This window comes from Plectropomus leopardus, chromosome 9 (assembly GCF_026936395.1).
Source record: "Plectropomus leopardus strain MGB_pleo_1.0 chromosome 9, ASM2693639v1, whole genome shotgun sequence".
NCBI classification, from domain to species: domain Eukaryota; kingdom Metazoa; phylum Chordata; class Actinopteri; order Perciformes; family Serranidae; genus Plectropomus; species Plectropomus leopardus.
The window spans coordinates 26,558,716-26,576,999 of NC_142184.1; the positions used below are offsets into that span (position 1 = coordinate 26,558,716).

At 38.4% G+C, this 18,284-nt stretch overlaps 1 protein-coding gene across 3 annotated transcripts in view; it reads right to left on the reverse strand.

Moving 5' to 3' along the window:
• Positions 1-2,802: 2,802 nt before the first annotated feature.
• Positions 2,803-18,284, reverse strand: part of mgll (monoglyceride lipase) — a 46,031-nt gene continuing 30,549 nt past the window's right edge. For all 3 annotated transcript variants that reach the window (XM_042491905.2, XM_042491904.2, XM_042491903.2), the window contains 4 exons: positions 15,716-15,826; positions 14,754-14,843; positions 11,960-12,175; positions 2,803-10,594 (listed from right to left, as the gene is read on the reverse strand). In XM_042491905.2, coding sequence (XP_042347839.1) covers positions 10,466-10,594; positions 11,960-12,175; positions 14,754-14,843; positions 15,716-15,826 — 546 coding nt within the window. In that variant the 3' untranslated portion in view covers positions 2,803-10,465. The remainder of the gene's footprint in view (positions 10,595-11,959; positions 12,176-14,753; positions 14,844-15,715; positions 15,827-18,284) is intronic.

The following is an 18,284-nucleotide window of genomic DNA, read 5'->3' on the forward strand; positions in this document are numbered from 1 at the left end:
TGTAGAAAGATTTCCCACTGGACCCACAGGAGCATGAAAAAAGTGGCAGCACAACCTATACTGAACATGACAGATGAATATTCACACATACAGTCATGGTCTTGGCTTTCCTAGAAGTGCCATCCGTTGGGAGTTGTTTCTAATGTGGTTCCAGCAAACTCCAAAAATGTCTCAAGGAGAGCTGTTAGCCTACATTTTCAGAGAGAGAGAGAGAGAGAAAGGCAGGGAGGAGAGAGAAAATGGGGCAGAGAAAAAAGAAAAGGAGAGTGAAAAAGATAGAGTGCAGTGTATCAGAATGTGTGTGTGTGTGTGTGTGTTTTAGTATCAATCCTCTCTCCACAAATCCATCTTGGACTGCTGACGTAAAGCCAGTTTTCTCTGTGGTTGTTATCAGGTAGTGACACAAGGATGAATGAAGGGGAGGAGGATGAGAGAAAAGAGATTTACTAAGAGGAAACTGTGATGAAGTACCAGTATGCTTGCACTGATACAGGTCTCCTAGCTTAGAAAACTTGTTGTACTTCACTCGTCACTGTTCAATGTATACAGCCAAATAAAGCAGAAATAGCTAAAAAATGATTATCTTAAATGTTACAACTGTCTAATTTCTGGAGATTATAACTGAAGATTGTGAGAAAAAGTAAAATTTCAGCCTAACATAATCAGATGTACAGAGCATTGTTCTAAAGGAATGATGTCAAGTAGGCCTATAGTCAGGTTTTAATTCACTAGTACGCAATCATACTGCATTCAAGTGAGAAAAAAATCTGCCCTATTTTTTTCTGAATTAATGAGATTATCTTGTATGTTCCGAAAAACAGGAGCAGACTTTTTAAAAATGAAAACCTTTCTCAGAATTGTGATATAACAATCTCGTTGATTCAGAAAAAACAAGTGTGCGCCCTTCCATACACTTGGACCTCAGTATTTATATAACTGTAAGATCAGGGTGGATTGAAATGTATGGTCGAGTTCCAAAACCAAATAAAATACACAAGATTAATCTCTGTATTTAAATCTTCAAACAAATCCTTGGTTCATTCATGCCTTGTGTGCATATGCACGGATCTGGAAACAGTACATTCATACAACCGAGGCTGTCTGCAATGAGTTTTGTGATGCAATGCCGCCACCTCCTGGATGATGTGTGCTTTTTAATCTCCCAAAAAAAGAAAGTCAACTGCTGGTAGTATTAGCGCCATCTGGATAAAGTTATCCTGCATTGTCCTAGAGTTTTGCACATGAAACACCACAGAGACCAGGTCAACAGGCATACTGACCTGTGTTACGCCTAACCTCACTCTGCTGCATGCATTAAAGCATGAAAACAAACTATTTAGACTTTTTTTTATCTGCAGTTGGAGGTGAATCATTGAGTAGCTGGTCTGCATTAGTTCCAAAAGTATGTCAGTGATCAGGCAATATATTGTATTATATCAATATTGTGATGTGTGGGAATTTGGAAATCTAAAATGTCTTTTCCTGTTTTCAGAGGCTACATTACAGTACAGTGATGTAATTTCCTAAACTCACCAGACTGTTCTAGCTGTTCTGTTATTTGCCTTTAATTAGTCATTATATCCTCATTTCTGATGATTACTTATCAAAAATCTTATGGTGTAAATATTTTGTAAAAAGCATCAACAGTCAACAACACAGTTGCACTTTTGATAATTTAGCTATTTGATCAAAAAATAATGTGATATTTAATTGTCATATGTTGCCCAGGCCCACAAGTGATAACTGTTTGCTCTAACTTTAAACCTTTTTTTTATGACAGCTTCATAAAGGTCCCTTCCAGATATGTTTAACATCATTATAATAAATATTGCTCCGGTTTAAATGATGATTTATATCTGATATGTTCTCTTCACAAAACAATTCAGCTGTTTTGTTAAAGGTACACTATGTGGGAATTGTCGGCTACAGTTTCACCATTGAAAGTGAAAGCCAGCCGCTTACTACATTTTCATTTTGCTTCCTATTGGATGCATGCACTTATACTCTAGCACCTGGTTGCTACATTCTTAGAAAGTCCTGACCTCACTTGCACTCTACCCAGGCACGTACTGAGCACGGCAAAAAAAAAAAAAAGAAGAAGAAAAAGAGAAAAATATAGGCAGAGTTAAAATTGAGAGGGGTTGTCATTTGTATGAGTCTATGCATTGTTTATTGTTGTTTTTTCTTCCAGAAATTCCAGCATAATTTACCTTTGAAATATTTGAAAGGGCATCTACACCTTCTCCATCATAAACACCAGAATATACAGTATAAATATAAGTGGAATTGCTGTTGTGTTTCCTACTTTCCTGCAAAGTCCATTGTCAGTGTACATGTGTCACTCTTGTGGCTTCAAGTTTCCACATCACACTTTTTCAAGTCCAATATTGGACATGGATTGGTTTCCAAAAATTGGGAATTTTTAATGATCAAACAGAAAGGTTTCCCTTTCAGCAGAGAAAATAATCCCTCTATTGTCAAACTCTGCCATGCGTCACTCTGTACAGTGAGCTCAAACATTCAACTGTAGGAACAAGAAGAGAAACATATGTTTGAGTTAAGGGTAATTTTAAGATAATTGCTCTAAGCAATTATCTTAAAATTACCCTTAACTCAAACATATGACAGAACCACAAAAGTTCCTCACACAGGCTGCTTTTTTCTGTCTTACAAAATTTACAGTGCAGTGTTTACTGTCCAAATATAGCTTAATAATTAACCGGATTTGGAAGCTTGATGAAAACATTTACCTTCGCATTGAATCCAGAGAAGCTGTGAAAGTATTCCAGTCAGGCTGCACGGTTAAACAGTCATATAGTTTATTCTGTAAGAGAGTATGGACATTATGAACATTCTAGTAACAAGTAGTTCAGTGAATCAGAAGTACTTTGATTATTACATTTTATATACAATATTTGGTCACACTTGAATTTAACTGTCTAGTGCTGATACTCAACTCACGATGAAGTGACTACAACACATCAGTGAAACATTTCTAACATATTGATTTGAGTTAAAGTTTGGGAGTAAATTGTCTTTAGGGGAGTAGAGAACGAAAGTTAAGTATAAGCACCGGGCTATTCAAATAAAGTGTCATCCAGTATTTAGTAAAACAAATAACACGTTACTTTACAAGGAAGACTCAAGAATGTGACACTTCAACTTAAAGTTGTGCTCCATCATGTGCTGCCTGTAAAAACAAGCTCCAATTGACTTGATACTTTACGTCAGGGGTTCGATTAACATGGTTTGTTTCTACATACTTCATGTCTCGATTGGCTGACCATCGCTTTTTAAAAAAACAACAATTTACACTCCATCTTCCTAGTTTTTACAGCTGAGTTTTCTGCTACAGCTGATTGAAAATCCATAGGTGACAATGCATTTAGAAATGTTTCAGACACTTAAGATATAGATCTCCATGGCCAGAAGTGTTTGTTTGATGTTTGTGGACCAATGATGAAATCAGTTGATGCAGGACGACAGAAAAGGAAAAAACACATTTGCTTATGTTGTTATCATGTGATGGACAGGACTTCCTGTTTTCAGTTGAATACATTTCAAATGTTGTAAAGTCATTACAGCAACCCATGAAGGGCAAAATCTTTACTGATGTATTGCGTTTTGTCATAATGCCGGCGTCTCTAGGGATACTAAAACAAAACAGGTGTTAAAAGGAGCTGGAGGGTATTTAGGAGCTGTGTCTCAGCCCACACTTAAAGATTCAGAAACTTTTTTTTGACCCAAATCTGCTTCGACCACTGATGTAAATAGAAAGAGACAGACAGACAGGAGGAAGACAAGCAGACGGACACAATTACTGAAACAGAAACAGATGTGACAACCAGAAAACCACAATAACAGAGAAACTGGTCTGCAGCTCTGTACACTCCATCTATATCAAAACACACACACTCATTGACTCACACACACACGCAAAAACACACTCAGATGCACAATCATCATAGTAATAAGGCACAAACAACACTAGACCACAATCCAAAAATAGACGTACGGTACATATTCCCCTAAAAATCTCCGAAATTGTGTGGAATGCTTATTTTTCCCGGAAAATCTGATACCTGCAATTTATTCCAACATGTTTTGACCAAATTGTCTTTGATCTGAGATGTAACAGAAGGTTTGTGAATACAGAGAGCTACACTCATGTCCATTTTATTGAAAATTGTTTTTTTTTTTCGAAGAGGAGATACCTCAAAGTGAAAGTTAAGTTCCTGAAAAGCAATTTTGGGGAAATTACTATTAAGATTTCCCCATACCTGTAGCAATAAAACCCTGTTGCTAAGATTTTGTTACAAAACCAAAAACATTTGAATGTCAGATGGCTTAAACGGTTATAGTTTTGTGACAAACTGCACAAAGACAAGATGTTTTTTTCTTTCATCATTACAATGCCGACCTCAACACGTAGTAGTAAAATACTCTCTATGCAAAATCATATCAGAAACATGGTCATACATTTTGGGATTGCTGACTGTACATACATATACATTTACGTGTATATATACTGTATATACCTTGAACCAGTTTCCATCTCAAAAAGTATTATGGAGCTTCATATAGCTGAGCATCGACAGTAAAAAAATGACATGATATGTTATATGTGACTGGTTTATGGTATAAAAAGTGCCTTGTCATGATGTGTAATCAATATATAATAAGTAGCCTATACATAAAATTAATTCCTATAAATACTCTAGATAAATATAATCAAATTGCGGTCCTGATTTCTGTATTTCCCTCAAGTGTTGTTAGCAGTGCTATGCTATTATACAGTGTATTACAATTATGTTCAGTATTTAAGCAGTCTGGCCACTAAACCTAAATCAAAACCAGCAAGATCTGAGTGACGGTTTTGTTCCAAAATGCAATACAAGCCGTTTGAAAATAGCATTTTCAGAGATACATTTTTATAGATTAGTGTGCAACTTTAGTTCTCAGGCAAGTAAATTATTCAGTTATTAAAGGTCCGGTGTGTAGGCCTTAGGAGCATCTATTAGCAGAAATGGTATATATGTTTTTTTTTTAACATTTTTAATTAGTGTATAATCACCTATTAATTAGATCTGTTGTGTTTTTGTTACCTTAGAGCCGTTTATATCTACATACAGAGCAGGTTCTCTCCTGCGGAGTCTGCCATGCTGTTTCTACAGTAGCCCTAAATGGACAAACCAAACACTAGCTCTATATAGGGCCATTTGCATTTTCCCGTTTTTGCATTTTTGCAACAGCCACTGTAGTTCTCCTTCTTAAATTGCACTTCTGCAACTTTACCACTAGATGCCACTAAATCCTGCACACTGGACCTTTAAGATAGAACTTTTTTCATGCTTTTACAGCATTTTGAAAAAGACCTCTTCAGTTCTTGCTGCTAACTCCATTCATGCAAACTCTGCACTTGAATCTCATACAGTTACAGAAAGACTGGCCTGTGCCCTTTAGTCTTTCATAATATATTACAGCCTTTTTTTCTTAGAAACAGTCATTAAGTCGATAAAAAAATTAAATAAAAATAAAACAATGGCCCCATTCACATACCAGCAGGCTTGTTGGACTTTGCTTTGTCAGAAAAGCCGCAGGCCAATTAGATTCAGTGGTTTACTGCATTTGCTATTTTCTCTCTCTTACATAGAACTTCTGTTCTAAATAAAAAAAGACATTAACAGTCGAGTGGATTATTACATATTAACAGAGCAATACATCTGTACATGGCTATTTGTCAGTATGGCAAACCTGCATACAATTCATGCCTGTGTACATGCCAGTACAAAAGGATATTGGTATTGGGGGGGGTGATAGGATTGTGTCAGAGGTTAAACACCTTTAACATGTGTTATCCTGTCATTTTGGGAGTGAAATGGAGTGAAAATTTCACTCACAGAGCTTCATCCACCACTTTTTAATCAAGACAAGTGATATGTGGAAGTAAAAACACACTAACTACCTTGGGAAAAAAAAATATTGGTCTTATATTCCCCGAAACATTCTGTGCAAAAATGAAGAGTGTGTTGTCAGTACAGTAGAGCAGCTTGATTTGAATTCAGTGTGTGTGCAGCTCTTATTATTCACTGCAAGCCGATGACGCTAATTGTTTGCTCTCTTATCTCGACGCTCACACAAAAGGGAATCCTCAGAGCACCAAAATGGACAACCAGCTCTGAAAGCGTGGCAACGTCTGCTTTACATCCAGCATCATTAAGAAATACACATTTTTTACTGGGCGATTTCGCTCAAAAGAAAAAAAGAAGCCTGCTGCCATGGTTACTGACAGCTTCTCTCTTTTCTCCTCTCTCTTCTCCTCTCACTCCAACTCCATCCCTCTCCGCCCCCATAGCTAACGACAGCGGTAATATGCACTCATGTAGTCTGACAGGTAGATCTTTTTAAATTTACTGTTACACAGGATCCCGTGAGTCTGAATCCATTGTGCAGCGGGGGTGCTATTATGGATTGAATACAACTGGGACTGTGCAGCCTTTTGTGTGCAATGTGCCTGCTGCAGCCCAATCAGGAGTAGATTGTGTTTGAAGTGCTTGTGATATGAGGATGAGGTTAAGGGTCTGACTCCCACTGGGACTGATGAATACATTACACTATCAATCTCTGTGTGCACCCATGGCAGTGAAACCTGACATTTAGCCTGGAAAAATGTCTTCTGACGCCTGAGGAAATTGAAGAAAGGATGCACTTGCATCCTTTCTTTTTGTTTACTTTTCTTTCTATACTCTTATGTATTTTTAGCATCTTGTGATTTATTGTTTGATGCATTTTAGCATATCTGTACAGCACTTAGAATTTTGCAGAAAATATTTAATATAAACTCATCTTGCCTTACTTTTCCTACTGATTGCAAGTCTATTTTTTCAGTGCAACTCAGTGATTTCATCCCCAAATCAGGGAACAGTTTGTAAACATCAGAGACAACAGAGATTAAAAAAAATTAGCAAAACAGATCAAAGTTGAGACGGCAGGGCAAGTGAGCAATTTCAGGTCACACTCTCGCATACAGACTCAGAAATGTCAGGTTTTTGTGTCCCTGAAGCCATTTAGTGGGTTTGATACAGCAGTACACTGAGCAGAGACAGTGGCAGGTTAAGCAAAGTGTCTCGTGTTAAATGAGTGGCAGCTCTCTGGCTAAAAAAAGAAGAAAAAAAAAACAGCTGCAAAAATCCCAAATGTCATGTAACCCGTGCTGTTCTGATAATTGACCACTGGGGACAGTGTGGGTGGCTGACAGGACAAGATGTTTGAGTTAGAACAAGGGGCTCTGTGATGACAGAACAAAGAGCGCTGGTCACCACAGCAACAAAAAAATAAAGGGAGGTGGTGAAACCCGGTGACACGGGGTGAGGCAGGGAGAGACAGAGAGAGGAAACAGAAAGTTGGAGAGAGAAAGTGACAGAGCGGGCATGAAGCCAGAAACTCATCTCGTTCTATGAGTCTTGTAGTGATCACCGTGGTTACAACACATGTAAAATGGAATAAAAAATTTCTACCTTGCCCGCCTGCCTGCTGCTGTGGTTACACGTGAGTAACGGTCACCGTGGATACTGCACAGCACCTCCCCTACACTCTCTGCATGAGTCCTTTTGAACTCTAAGTGATAAAGAAAAAAACTCCTAAAAAGCCAGAGTTATGCAGTCGAGTCTCTTTTGTATTTTCTACAGGACATGCTGCCTGAACTCCCACATACTGTTTGATCCCTTTGCATGTTTGATTTTGGTGATGAACAACTTTAAAACTTTTGACTCGTGCTGTTAAAACATTCTCATGCTCAATGAAAAGGTGGGAAGTAATACCTGCTAATTACAGTCTACATGACGATATAAAACAATGAGCTCAGTGTGCATTTGTCTAGCTTATAATTAACGGCTACCAAAAATATATGCTACTGTGACATTATTGCTAGGGGATTTTTGAAAGCCTATTTGAAGCCAGGGCTGACTCCATGCACTGCAACACTTTGAGAAGTGACAGGTTCCACAATGCCAGAGATAAAATTCTGTTAGAGAAGTACTAAAAAAACAATATATGTATATATATATGCATAATCTAATAGTCCGATTTAAATATACTGAATCTACAAATACTGAAATTATACTATAAAGTATCCATAATGTGTTAAGATTTTCATTTAAGGTAAATTTCCCTAAAGTTGCTAAAAATCCATTAAAATTGGATGACTTTTAATTTGGAATATGTGTATGTACTAGATTGCTGTGGTGTTTAGGTGCAATTTTCAATACTGTTTTTTGAGGCCAGAAGTTTAATTCTCAGTAATATCACTTCCTGTCCCTCCACATCTGGAATCTATTGACTAAGCTATTGTTCTGAGGGGTTGGATTCCCGCTGTGGCCATCCATGCAAGAAATGCACGCTTCCACATCACTTCAAGGTGGACTGGATAAAAGTGTCCACCAACTGACAGATGCTGTGTGGACAAGGATCAACTCTTTTGTCCACAGTAACAGAGCGATGGTTGCCTTTCATTTTCCAGCTGGGCTCTAGTCTGCAGTTTGAGCTAACCCAAACAGTGAAATCAACTGTGACCTTAAAGGTCAAAGGTCACATAGAGGGCTGACCTTTTGATCTTTGCCCTCTAATTCCCACCTGCAGAGAGTCATAGCAGCATCACCTGGTTAATCTACACCATCTTTGTATCCCTATAATCTTGACTTGGCTCACTAAAAGTGGTGCTTTATATAAAGTAATTGTATCTGTAGAGTGACCCGGGGATGATGTTCTTCTGTAGGCCAGCCTGGAAGCTAACGTCACCCTGTTTACCTCGTCAAAAAGCCTATGGGATTTTTCCATTGGATTTTGGATCGTTGCAGAAAATAAGCTCTCTGGTACTTGATATGATACTTATACACGTTTTGTACAGCAAGATTATCTTCACTAATGAGTACCACTTTCAGGATCTTTGAAGCCTAAATTTAATCGCCAGAAGTAAAAAGCTAATGTTAGGCTAAAATGAACTGCACTATGGTCGTGTTGCCACTGCTACAGGGCTGTAAAAACCATGTTTGGCACGGCACAGGGCGTCTCGGCATGATGACGTTCTGTAGTCTCATTTTGCATTTTCTTCATTTTTGTGTATTAACTGACAAATTTTATGTTGTAAAACAAAATGTGAAAGTCTTAAGCTTGTGTTAACCACAGACCTTATTTTAAGGCCTCTAACCAAAAATCAATTCAAAAAACCCATTGACTTTGAGACGAGGGAGCTGAAGGTGCTGAAACGCTAATTCATTAATGGGGTTCTCTATTGACCACTCAGTCAGTAAATGGATTTCATGGTAAAGTAATTGTTTGGCTGTAATAACAAACAAAAAAGTATCACTTTTTAGGAGGTAAAAAATACTTGATTGCTGGGATCAATCACACAATTCACTTAATTTGTCAAAAAAAAAAAAAAAAAAAACATGAAAAATGAGTATAATTATTATGACTAGATTTAAATGTTGACTTAAGGCCACAGGATTTGGATGGATTGCACCAATCTTCATATGTAATGTATCATGTACTCTATGGGCCAAAGAAAAGGGACATGCAGAGGAAGTCTGGAGAAGAGAGGATCTGTTATATATACACACAGTCACGTGTGCTTACATTATATGTTTCTGACTGTCTTTACAAGGGTAAAAAGTGGTATTTCAGGTAATTTGTAAAGCAGTGCAATAGAGGAGGAGGCAGAGAGAGTTTGTGGATGCTTTCTAAGATGACAGATACTCCTGAGCCACCAAGTCTGAACCAGGAATGGGAACTGCTTCCAAGAAAGCACTAAAAAAAACCTCTAGCTGAAAAGCTGTATTGTTTTCACTGATTTTGTCTAACACACATCTGCTGACACTGTGAAGACAGTGAAGCAGTGTGAGGACCTGGCTACTGAGCTCTAGGGATGCTATGACCTATCTGGGAAAGGTGGATGAGCTAAAAGCAAATGTGCTGGTGCAGATGAACAATGTATGACATTACGGTTGTAATTACTCCTTAAAAATATCTGGCTTGTGTGTATAGATATCGAGGAAACTTCATTATTATTGCACTTGAATCCCCAGCATGCTATATCTTAAACTTGAGCTGCACCTCAGGAAAAAGATGATGAAATTGCAACCATATAAACCTACCGCCCACAATATGTGAAACACATCCCTGATCATATGTTGAGCAGGAAAACTGACCACTGCTTCTTAATATCTACAATAAAAAGTGGTTTATGACCCCATCATCCAATTAAAATCAGTGTAACTTGCCAAGAGGATAAAGTCAGTTAACTTGTTAAACTGAGAAAATAATGTCAGTCTATAAACCCAAACTTATTTCCCAGACCCAGAGAGTGTAGTAGTAGTTTTGTTATGCCTGACAGACTGCTGGAAGGTGAGCAGGCCTCTTGAGACGAGGTTGGCAGTCGCCTTGGAGTGTTGACCCGGTTTTCACAATTCTAGGATTGCGGTTGGGGCGACGTCATAGCGGGGAGGTGTTCTGTGATCCAGCCGGTCACCTCCTTCAGCACGGACTCGGCCACCTCTGGGAGGTCGTGGTGCAGGGCGTGGTAGCCTCCCTCGTAGACCTGAACAGGAGCGGAGAGCGAGAGTCAGTGAGATGAAATGTGAGTAACAAGGAAGCTGTTAAACACATTTCTTTGAAATCTAAAAACCTGCAAATAAAATGTCCAGCCTCTTTAACCCTTTGAAACCTAAGCAAATTGGCTTGATTTCTTTCAAAAACATGGGAAGAAGGCAATTAGCAACCTAGGAAGAGAAAGTAGAGTACATTTTAGAAAGTAAAATGTACAAAAAATATATATAAAAATAAGCAAAATAAAAGCATACAAACAAAAAACAAACAAACATGAAAACACAGTTAAAAAAACCCAACAACAATAACAACATCAAGGGAATGACCTGGAAAAATGCACTTAAAAATTAGAATTCTAATAATTCTGTAAAATATTTTAAAATTTATAATTAACATAATTATACATAGAGGGTTTATATTTTTCCCTGGCTTTTAAAAAAAATAAAAATAAAAATCTTAATGTACAATTTTTTTCTAAACATTTGCGGAACACCTCTTGCCAAGTTGCTAACTGCCTTTTTTCCATGTTTTCAAAAGAGATCACCAATTTGCTGAGGGTTCAAAGATTTAAACACTTATGAAAGGTGTCTGAATGCAGCACAAGAAAAGTGATATCGATCCAGGTTTCAAAGGGTTAAACAATCTGCAGTCCAGACTGTAAAGAGTCGCAGTTCAGATAAATTCATCTAGTTTACCTTTGCCTACAGTAAAATGCTACAAAAGAAGTGAAATAGATGTTTTTTCTGTGATAAACAAATCTTCATTTGGTGAATATTTCTTTGATAAGACATGTGATAAACAGTCTCTGTCCTCACGAAAACCACCTGATTCAAAAGAAAAGAATAACATCCACAAAGATAAGAACTGACAGGAACCCTCTTTCTGTCTCTTCTCTCTTTTCACTTCTCTCACCTCAAATTTCAGTATTATCTGTCATCCCACGTGATTAACCAAAAAAAACTGTGAACCTCCTCCTTCACAAATACACGACCTTCAACCACACAACAGATGATTTAAACTACCTCACAACACTGCTTCTTTTAGGCACTGACCTGCCCATAACCAGCATATAATGAACTGGCTTTCAGGTATCAACCGCAACAGCAAGCATTTTTACATTGCTTGAAGTTGCACTTTTTGTATCAGTCAGCTACAAAAAAATCTTGTTTTGCTAACTGTATCAAACAATACAGTGTGTTTTTTTTTAGATGTCCGAGGGCAGTTTGGTACATCGCCCCTTATGCTTTGGTATTGTATGCAGCAAGCAAAAGATCATTTCAAATAAAGATAAAAAGGAAACAAAACACAAAAAGAAAAATCTCATCTCAATCATTTCTTCTGAAAAGCCCATACCAACCTTAATTTTCTTGTCTGAGCTGGGAGCGTTCTCGTGCATCATTTTAGAGCCTCTGATGTCACAGAGCCTGTCAGCGTCGCCGTGCAGGAGCAGGAAGGGCCAGCTTATGGACGAGATCTCCTTCTCGATGCGAGCTGCTGCTCCCATCAGCTGCATGCCGAACGACACCCGCATGCCACCGTGGAAATTCAGCTCATCATTATCATATGCCTCCACCTGACGAAGGAAAGGGAAAGAGTTAAACGGCATGAGTAGACAATGTTTATCATGCATCGCTTTGATGCAGCACTCATTTAACTCTCGGTGTAATTATAGAAACTAAATTTTGGCACAACATATTTTGTTGTACATTTAGTGAGCAGTAATGTATGGTAATGTATGGCCTGGATATTTGTATTAAACATCTATATTTAATAAACACCATACATTATGTAGTTTAATCCAAATATGGAAGAAAGTCAGGAGAATAAGTGCCTGCATGGGAGAAAAGTGGGCCATGAAAATGATAAGACTCCTGGGGAAACCATTCAAGTATGCAAATTGGAGTAAGGATGATAAATGAATGGATAGGGAGCTTTTATGGAAAGAAAAATAAAAGTCAGAGGAAGGGAGAGACATATAAATTATATATGACACTTAAACATTCGTATAAATCACAGTGGAACAGCAGACGACACACCCTGTTTTTCTTACATTAAATATGAATACTTTCAAGGTCTGTACTTGCTCTCACATAAGTCACACACCCATTGCTATTTATCCTACATAAACACAGCTGAAGGCCCACTCTAACAGAAGCAGCTTCTCTCGGGCCACATGCTCTGCTGCTTTGAATAACGAATGACTGTAAGCTGAGCTGTGACACAACACACGAGCGGCAGCTCAGAGGACTCAGCGACACTCAGAAACACTGTCTTGAAGGTGAAAGTTTCCCTTTGAAACTGAGATAACATTGTGTCACAAAAAGGAATAAATTACATAACAAAAATCATTAGACTTGTTTGCTGGACTGACAGTACACACTTTATCTCGCTGTGAAAAAGGTAAAGTGATAGTAAATATACAGAGAGTGGGCTTTGAGGTTTCTTATAAAAATCTTAATGATAAGCCATATGGCGTGATATCAGACAGAATTGCCAACTTGTTACTTTCCGCTTCCATCTTCAAAATCAGTCATCTCAAAACTCAGTGGAGTGGGAGGATTCAGAGGTCTGGACCAAGGCAACATATTTTCTTGTTTGTATGTAATGTGTGTTAACCATATTTACATACATACATACATATATACACACACACACACACACACACACACACACAAACATATATATATATAACACATACACAGTAGTTAGTAGTTTTGATTTGACCAGGAATCTTTGTGGCTGTTAACTATCTCATGAGAAAACTTCAGTTGTTGTCAATTTGTGTCTTTTCTGTTATTTTTTGACTCTGTGTAGACATTAAGTGTCTCCATGTGGTTGTTTTGTGTCTCTTGTAGTATTTTGTGTGTCTTTGAGGTCATTTTGTGGTTGTTTTGCCCTTTTTATAGTAAATTCATGCATCTGTCTGCAGTCATTTTAAGTCCCTTGCTGGTCGGTACCTGTTAAGTTGAGTGACATTTTGCAGGTTAAAGCCTCCTGACACTAGACCCCCTCCATCCATGATAATTTCCAGAAAGAAACATGCTGTCTTAACTCAGGGTCTATTTTTATGGAGGAGTGCAGAGGACTGATAGAGAGCTTCGTCACATGGTGCAATGACAGATAATGTCCTTTGCTGTACAGACTGTGAAGCCTCTTGAGGCAAATTCTTGATGTGTGTTATAGGAGAGTTGTAACTATGACAGTTGTTGCAGAGACGCTACGTATTGTGAAACATGGATGCTTCACACACATCTTCAACCTGGCAGCACTGAAGATCTGTGCAATTAGCACAGTGTTTTTGTTATAAAATGTCATCACTTCATCATTTTATCATATCAGACATTTGTGTGACATTCTGTCATAATTAGCAAATAAATTTATGAGTTATGGCCAAAAACGTGTTTTGTGAGGTCACAATGACCTTGACCTCTGAGCTTTGAAAACCAAAATGTAATCAGGTCATTCTTGTATTTTTACATTTGTACTAAATCTGAAGAAATTTCCTCAAGACATTCCTGAGATATCGCATTCAAGAAAACATTATGCCTTCGGCTGTGAATGCTGCTGATGCGGAGGCATGAGAATCTTTTAAGTTCTCTTTTCTTTCAATGATTCATGTAGGTTTACTTCCTCCAACAGACTGTGGGAAGCAGAAGTAGGAGGATGTGGGATTCTATTGTTACCAAACACTGTTTCTGAAAGGCCATCTTTGGTGTGTCAATACCTACAAAAACCACTCAACACGTCCACAGGCGCAAATTCGTGCAAATAGAGGTGTGCAGACGTGACTGCATGTGTGTTTTTGTCTCTCCTGTGTTTTATTCAAAATACACAAACACACAACTAAACACAACAAGCACCAAACAATTTTGTGTCCTTGTCCTGTAGGTGACACAGTACGTGCACCTGTTTTTGTAATTACAAATAACACAATGCAAGTAACCCAAAATACTACACACACTTGGCTAGATAAGACGGACTACTTGCCGTTTGGAAAGGATTCAAAGCACGTATTGTGGGTGGGCTTTCCTCCTGGGACTCCTTGAGACATTGTAAGTTCTATTTTCTGCAACATCCATACCTGATATTTCAATCTCAGATAACAACACGGCTCTCCCACCCACAGACACACATCAGCATGTGTCTCTCACCTGCTTCTTGTCCCGTGACACCCATTTGGACTCGATGGAGCCGAGGCTGAGACTGGGCAACACTTGGTTCAGGACCTTCGCCATAAAAACCTGCAAACAATGACAAAAACAAATCACGCCAAGCGTTTCAGTTTATTTTCACACATCAACACCTCCATGATGAGCGTTTCCATCTCTTATTTTTTTTCTCGCCATCTAATGAGTGTTAGAATACGTACTGTATAATTCACTTGTTTGCTTGTATTTCTACTGTATGTTTACAGAATCTTTGTGCAGGATAAAAGGGGAAGTTCACTCCAAAATAAAATAAAAAAAACACATTTATTTCTTTTACCTGTAGTGCTATTTATTAGTCTAGACTGTTTAGGTGTCAGTCTTAGAGTGTTGCAGATACTGGTTATAAAGATGTCTGCCTTCTCATAAATATAATGGAATTAGATAGCACACGGCTTGTGGTGCTCAAAGTGCCAAAAAATCCTTTTTATAAACTCCCGAAATCATGAGCTGGTTACTGAAGATAATCCACAGACCTACTTTTGAGCAATTCCATATCAAAACTATTTTCTGCAATTTTGATTTGGGGGTTAACTGTCCCCTTTAAAAACACATGCTTCATCTTGTTAAAACATGCCCATAATTAGAAAAACAAGTCTCTTCCATGCATTCTTGTCTGTGTTTGGCCTTGACAATTGGACAGACTTGTGTGTGTGTTTCAGTAGGTGACAACTACTGCTGCTCAAGTGGCACTAACACTGATTGTTGCCCTTGAAACACACAAAATACGAGGTGTCAGTATTATAGTGGTCACCCACAGCAGGGCTGAGTGGAGTAAGATAAATGACTCCTGGGTTATCCGAGTACTTGACTGAATATGGAGTCTCAATTATGAAAGAAAGACGAGAGGAAAAGAGAGAGTAAAAAGTGATGTGGAGAGAATGACTGGATGAAAAATGATGCTGTACCTTGAATGGTGTGGCTGACTCTGGGTTCATCTGGACCATCGGAGCTATCAGAACCACTCCAGCAAAATCATTGGGCCTCTCACAGGCTGTCAGGATAGAGATTGCACCCCCCTGAGAAAGAAAAAGCACAATATGTATGGTAAATTTATATATAGTATGTATTTATTTAATAATATAAGATTTAATAATATATTATTAAAAATATTATTATTACTTAATAATATATTAAAAGTTTTCCATTGTTTAAAGTTGTGCTTTAATCAATTCAAGAGGCCTGAGTCAGAGGTGACGTGCAGACGAACTAGGTGTTTTTTTCACTAACAGAGAGCACATACTGTATATAGACAGAAGACATGGTTCCAACTATGAGGCAGCTCTCCAAAACACATCACATCATAAATTCACATAAACAAACATTTTATGATCGTAAATTTTATGATCACACTTCATTCAAAGTCAGCAGAAACAAATTAAAACTCACAAAAACTGTCTTTATCTTTCCACTGTTCCATGTACCAACCACCAACTCTGTTTTGGTTGAAAATAAACCCTAAATTCACCCAGATAGATGCAAAAATACAATGGCTCTTTACATGCTAAAATTACATTTTCTGAAAAGAGTCTTGTGATTTTGGCGATTGCAATTTTGAGGCTCTTTCTGGTTAAAATAAAAAGGATTTTACTCTTGAAAAATAAGTCTGTCTCTGTAAGGATCCTTTCAATAAATTGTCAGAGAGAATAATAATCTGAGCCTGTCGGTGGCAAAAACAAGCACTTTCAGTGGATGTAGAGTGACGTCGGGAACTTTCCCAGAGTGGTTACATTGCAGCCTGTTTTGCAGCTTCAGTCTGCAGCGGTTTCGCTCAATACTTGACCAATGTCCACAACAGCTGTTCCCATTAAACACAAAACATCAGAAAAAAAGATCCAGATTGAAAAATACCAAACTCCCCCTTTAAAGTTAGGAATCGCAGGCAGCCTTTCAGTTAATTAGCTCATAAAACAAAGTACACATTATTGCATGATGGGAATTAATCTGAAACAGAGCAGCTTGAAATGAGGGCAATGGTAGAACGGAGAACATGGTTGAATGAGGGTAAGATGATATGAGCTCCGTCTTCAGCCTGTAACAGAAGACAAGGAGTGTCTTTTGTGCAAAGTAGGTGAGAGGTTGTGATGCGAGGAGCAGTGGGAAAACTCCTCAGAGGTCAAGACGAACATAAAACAATCTGTCTTTTGTTCAGACGGGCGTGAATTTCCACTCAGCTCTTTTGTTGCTGTCGCTCTACACAGACTGGGGAAGAGATGCGACTGTGAACTCACAGCCCGCGGGGCACAGCGTGCACTGTGTAGCTGCAGTGAACAGCAGCGCAAGGCCACACCTTGGCACTGATGCTGACATTTGGGATTGTGATTTAAATCCTGTGATGTAAGGCCATGATAATTAGCAGCTCTGTGGCGGCCAAGACTCAAATCAATTCGCCATGGTTCATTTTGTCGTGGGCTCTCTTCTCGTATGCAACAAGTGTCTGTGTGGGTGCAAACAGCCACACACACATGCATGAGCACAGTGATTCTGCATGGGTGAATCTGTCTCTCTCTCTCTCTCTCTCTCTCTCTGGAGACTAATTGGCTTCAATTTTGTTTATGTGAGTGTTCTTTGTCACTTGTGTGAATATTCATCAGGCTGGGGCCAATGACAGGCTCACTTCACGAAAAGAGGCACTAAAAGACAAAACATTTCCCACCAGAAAATCTCACTTTCTAAAGCACACTCACTTGCTGCATATGCCCACACAAACACACACAGTAAGAGAAAGAGGCTGGTTAGCTCAATCTCTTGTTTCTCCTTTACACACACATTCCAACACACACTCACAAACAAACTCACATTGAAATATCCACGTGTGAACACTAGGAAACAAACACACACTATGACTGCACAATATATAATTTTTTATCATCATCGGGATAATCATGAAAGACTGCGATATTGCCCTTTGAATACAGTGACAATGTATTGCACGTATATTACAGTCTGGCTCTACACACTATTTTCGCTGTAGTTAACTCTTTGGCCAATCAGACAGAGCCCTCACTGTTAGGCACCTTCTGATTGGTCAGAATATGCACACATATGAGTGATGTTTATTAGACTAGTGCTGCACTGTTGGAGCAGGAAAGTGTAACAAGATGAGTGCAGATGAAAGTTTGAATGCCAGAGAAGAACTGGTGCCTAAAAGAATAACACATCGTCTGTCTGGCAGTATTTTGGATACAGGAGAGACGATGTGGCACAAGCATGTGTACTTTACAAGTCTGAGTCAAGAACTGGGCCAACTTTAATAATCATTTATTTATTGCGAGTAATAACGTTATCGTAATTTTAGACGTTATTGCGTGTTGTATATTTTTCTCATATCCTGCAGCCGTAACACACATTCAATGAAATGTTTCCTATTCAAACAGCAAAATTTCTCCTGGATGATTTACGCTGCCCAAACAGGCTGATCGGTTCAACACATCTGATTATGGTTGATTATAATGAGATGACTTGATACAATGTGGT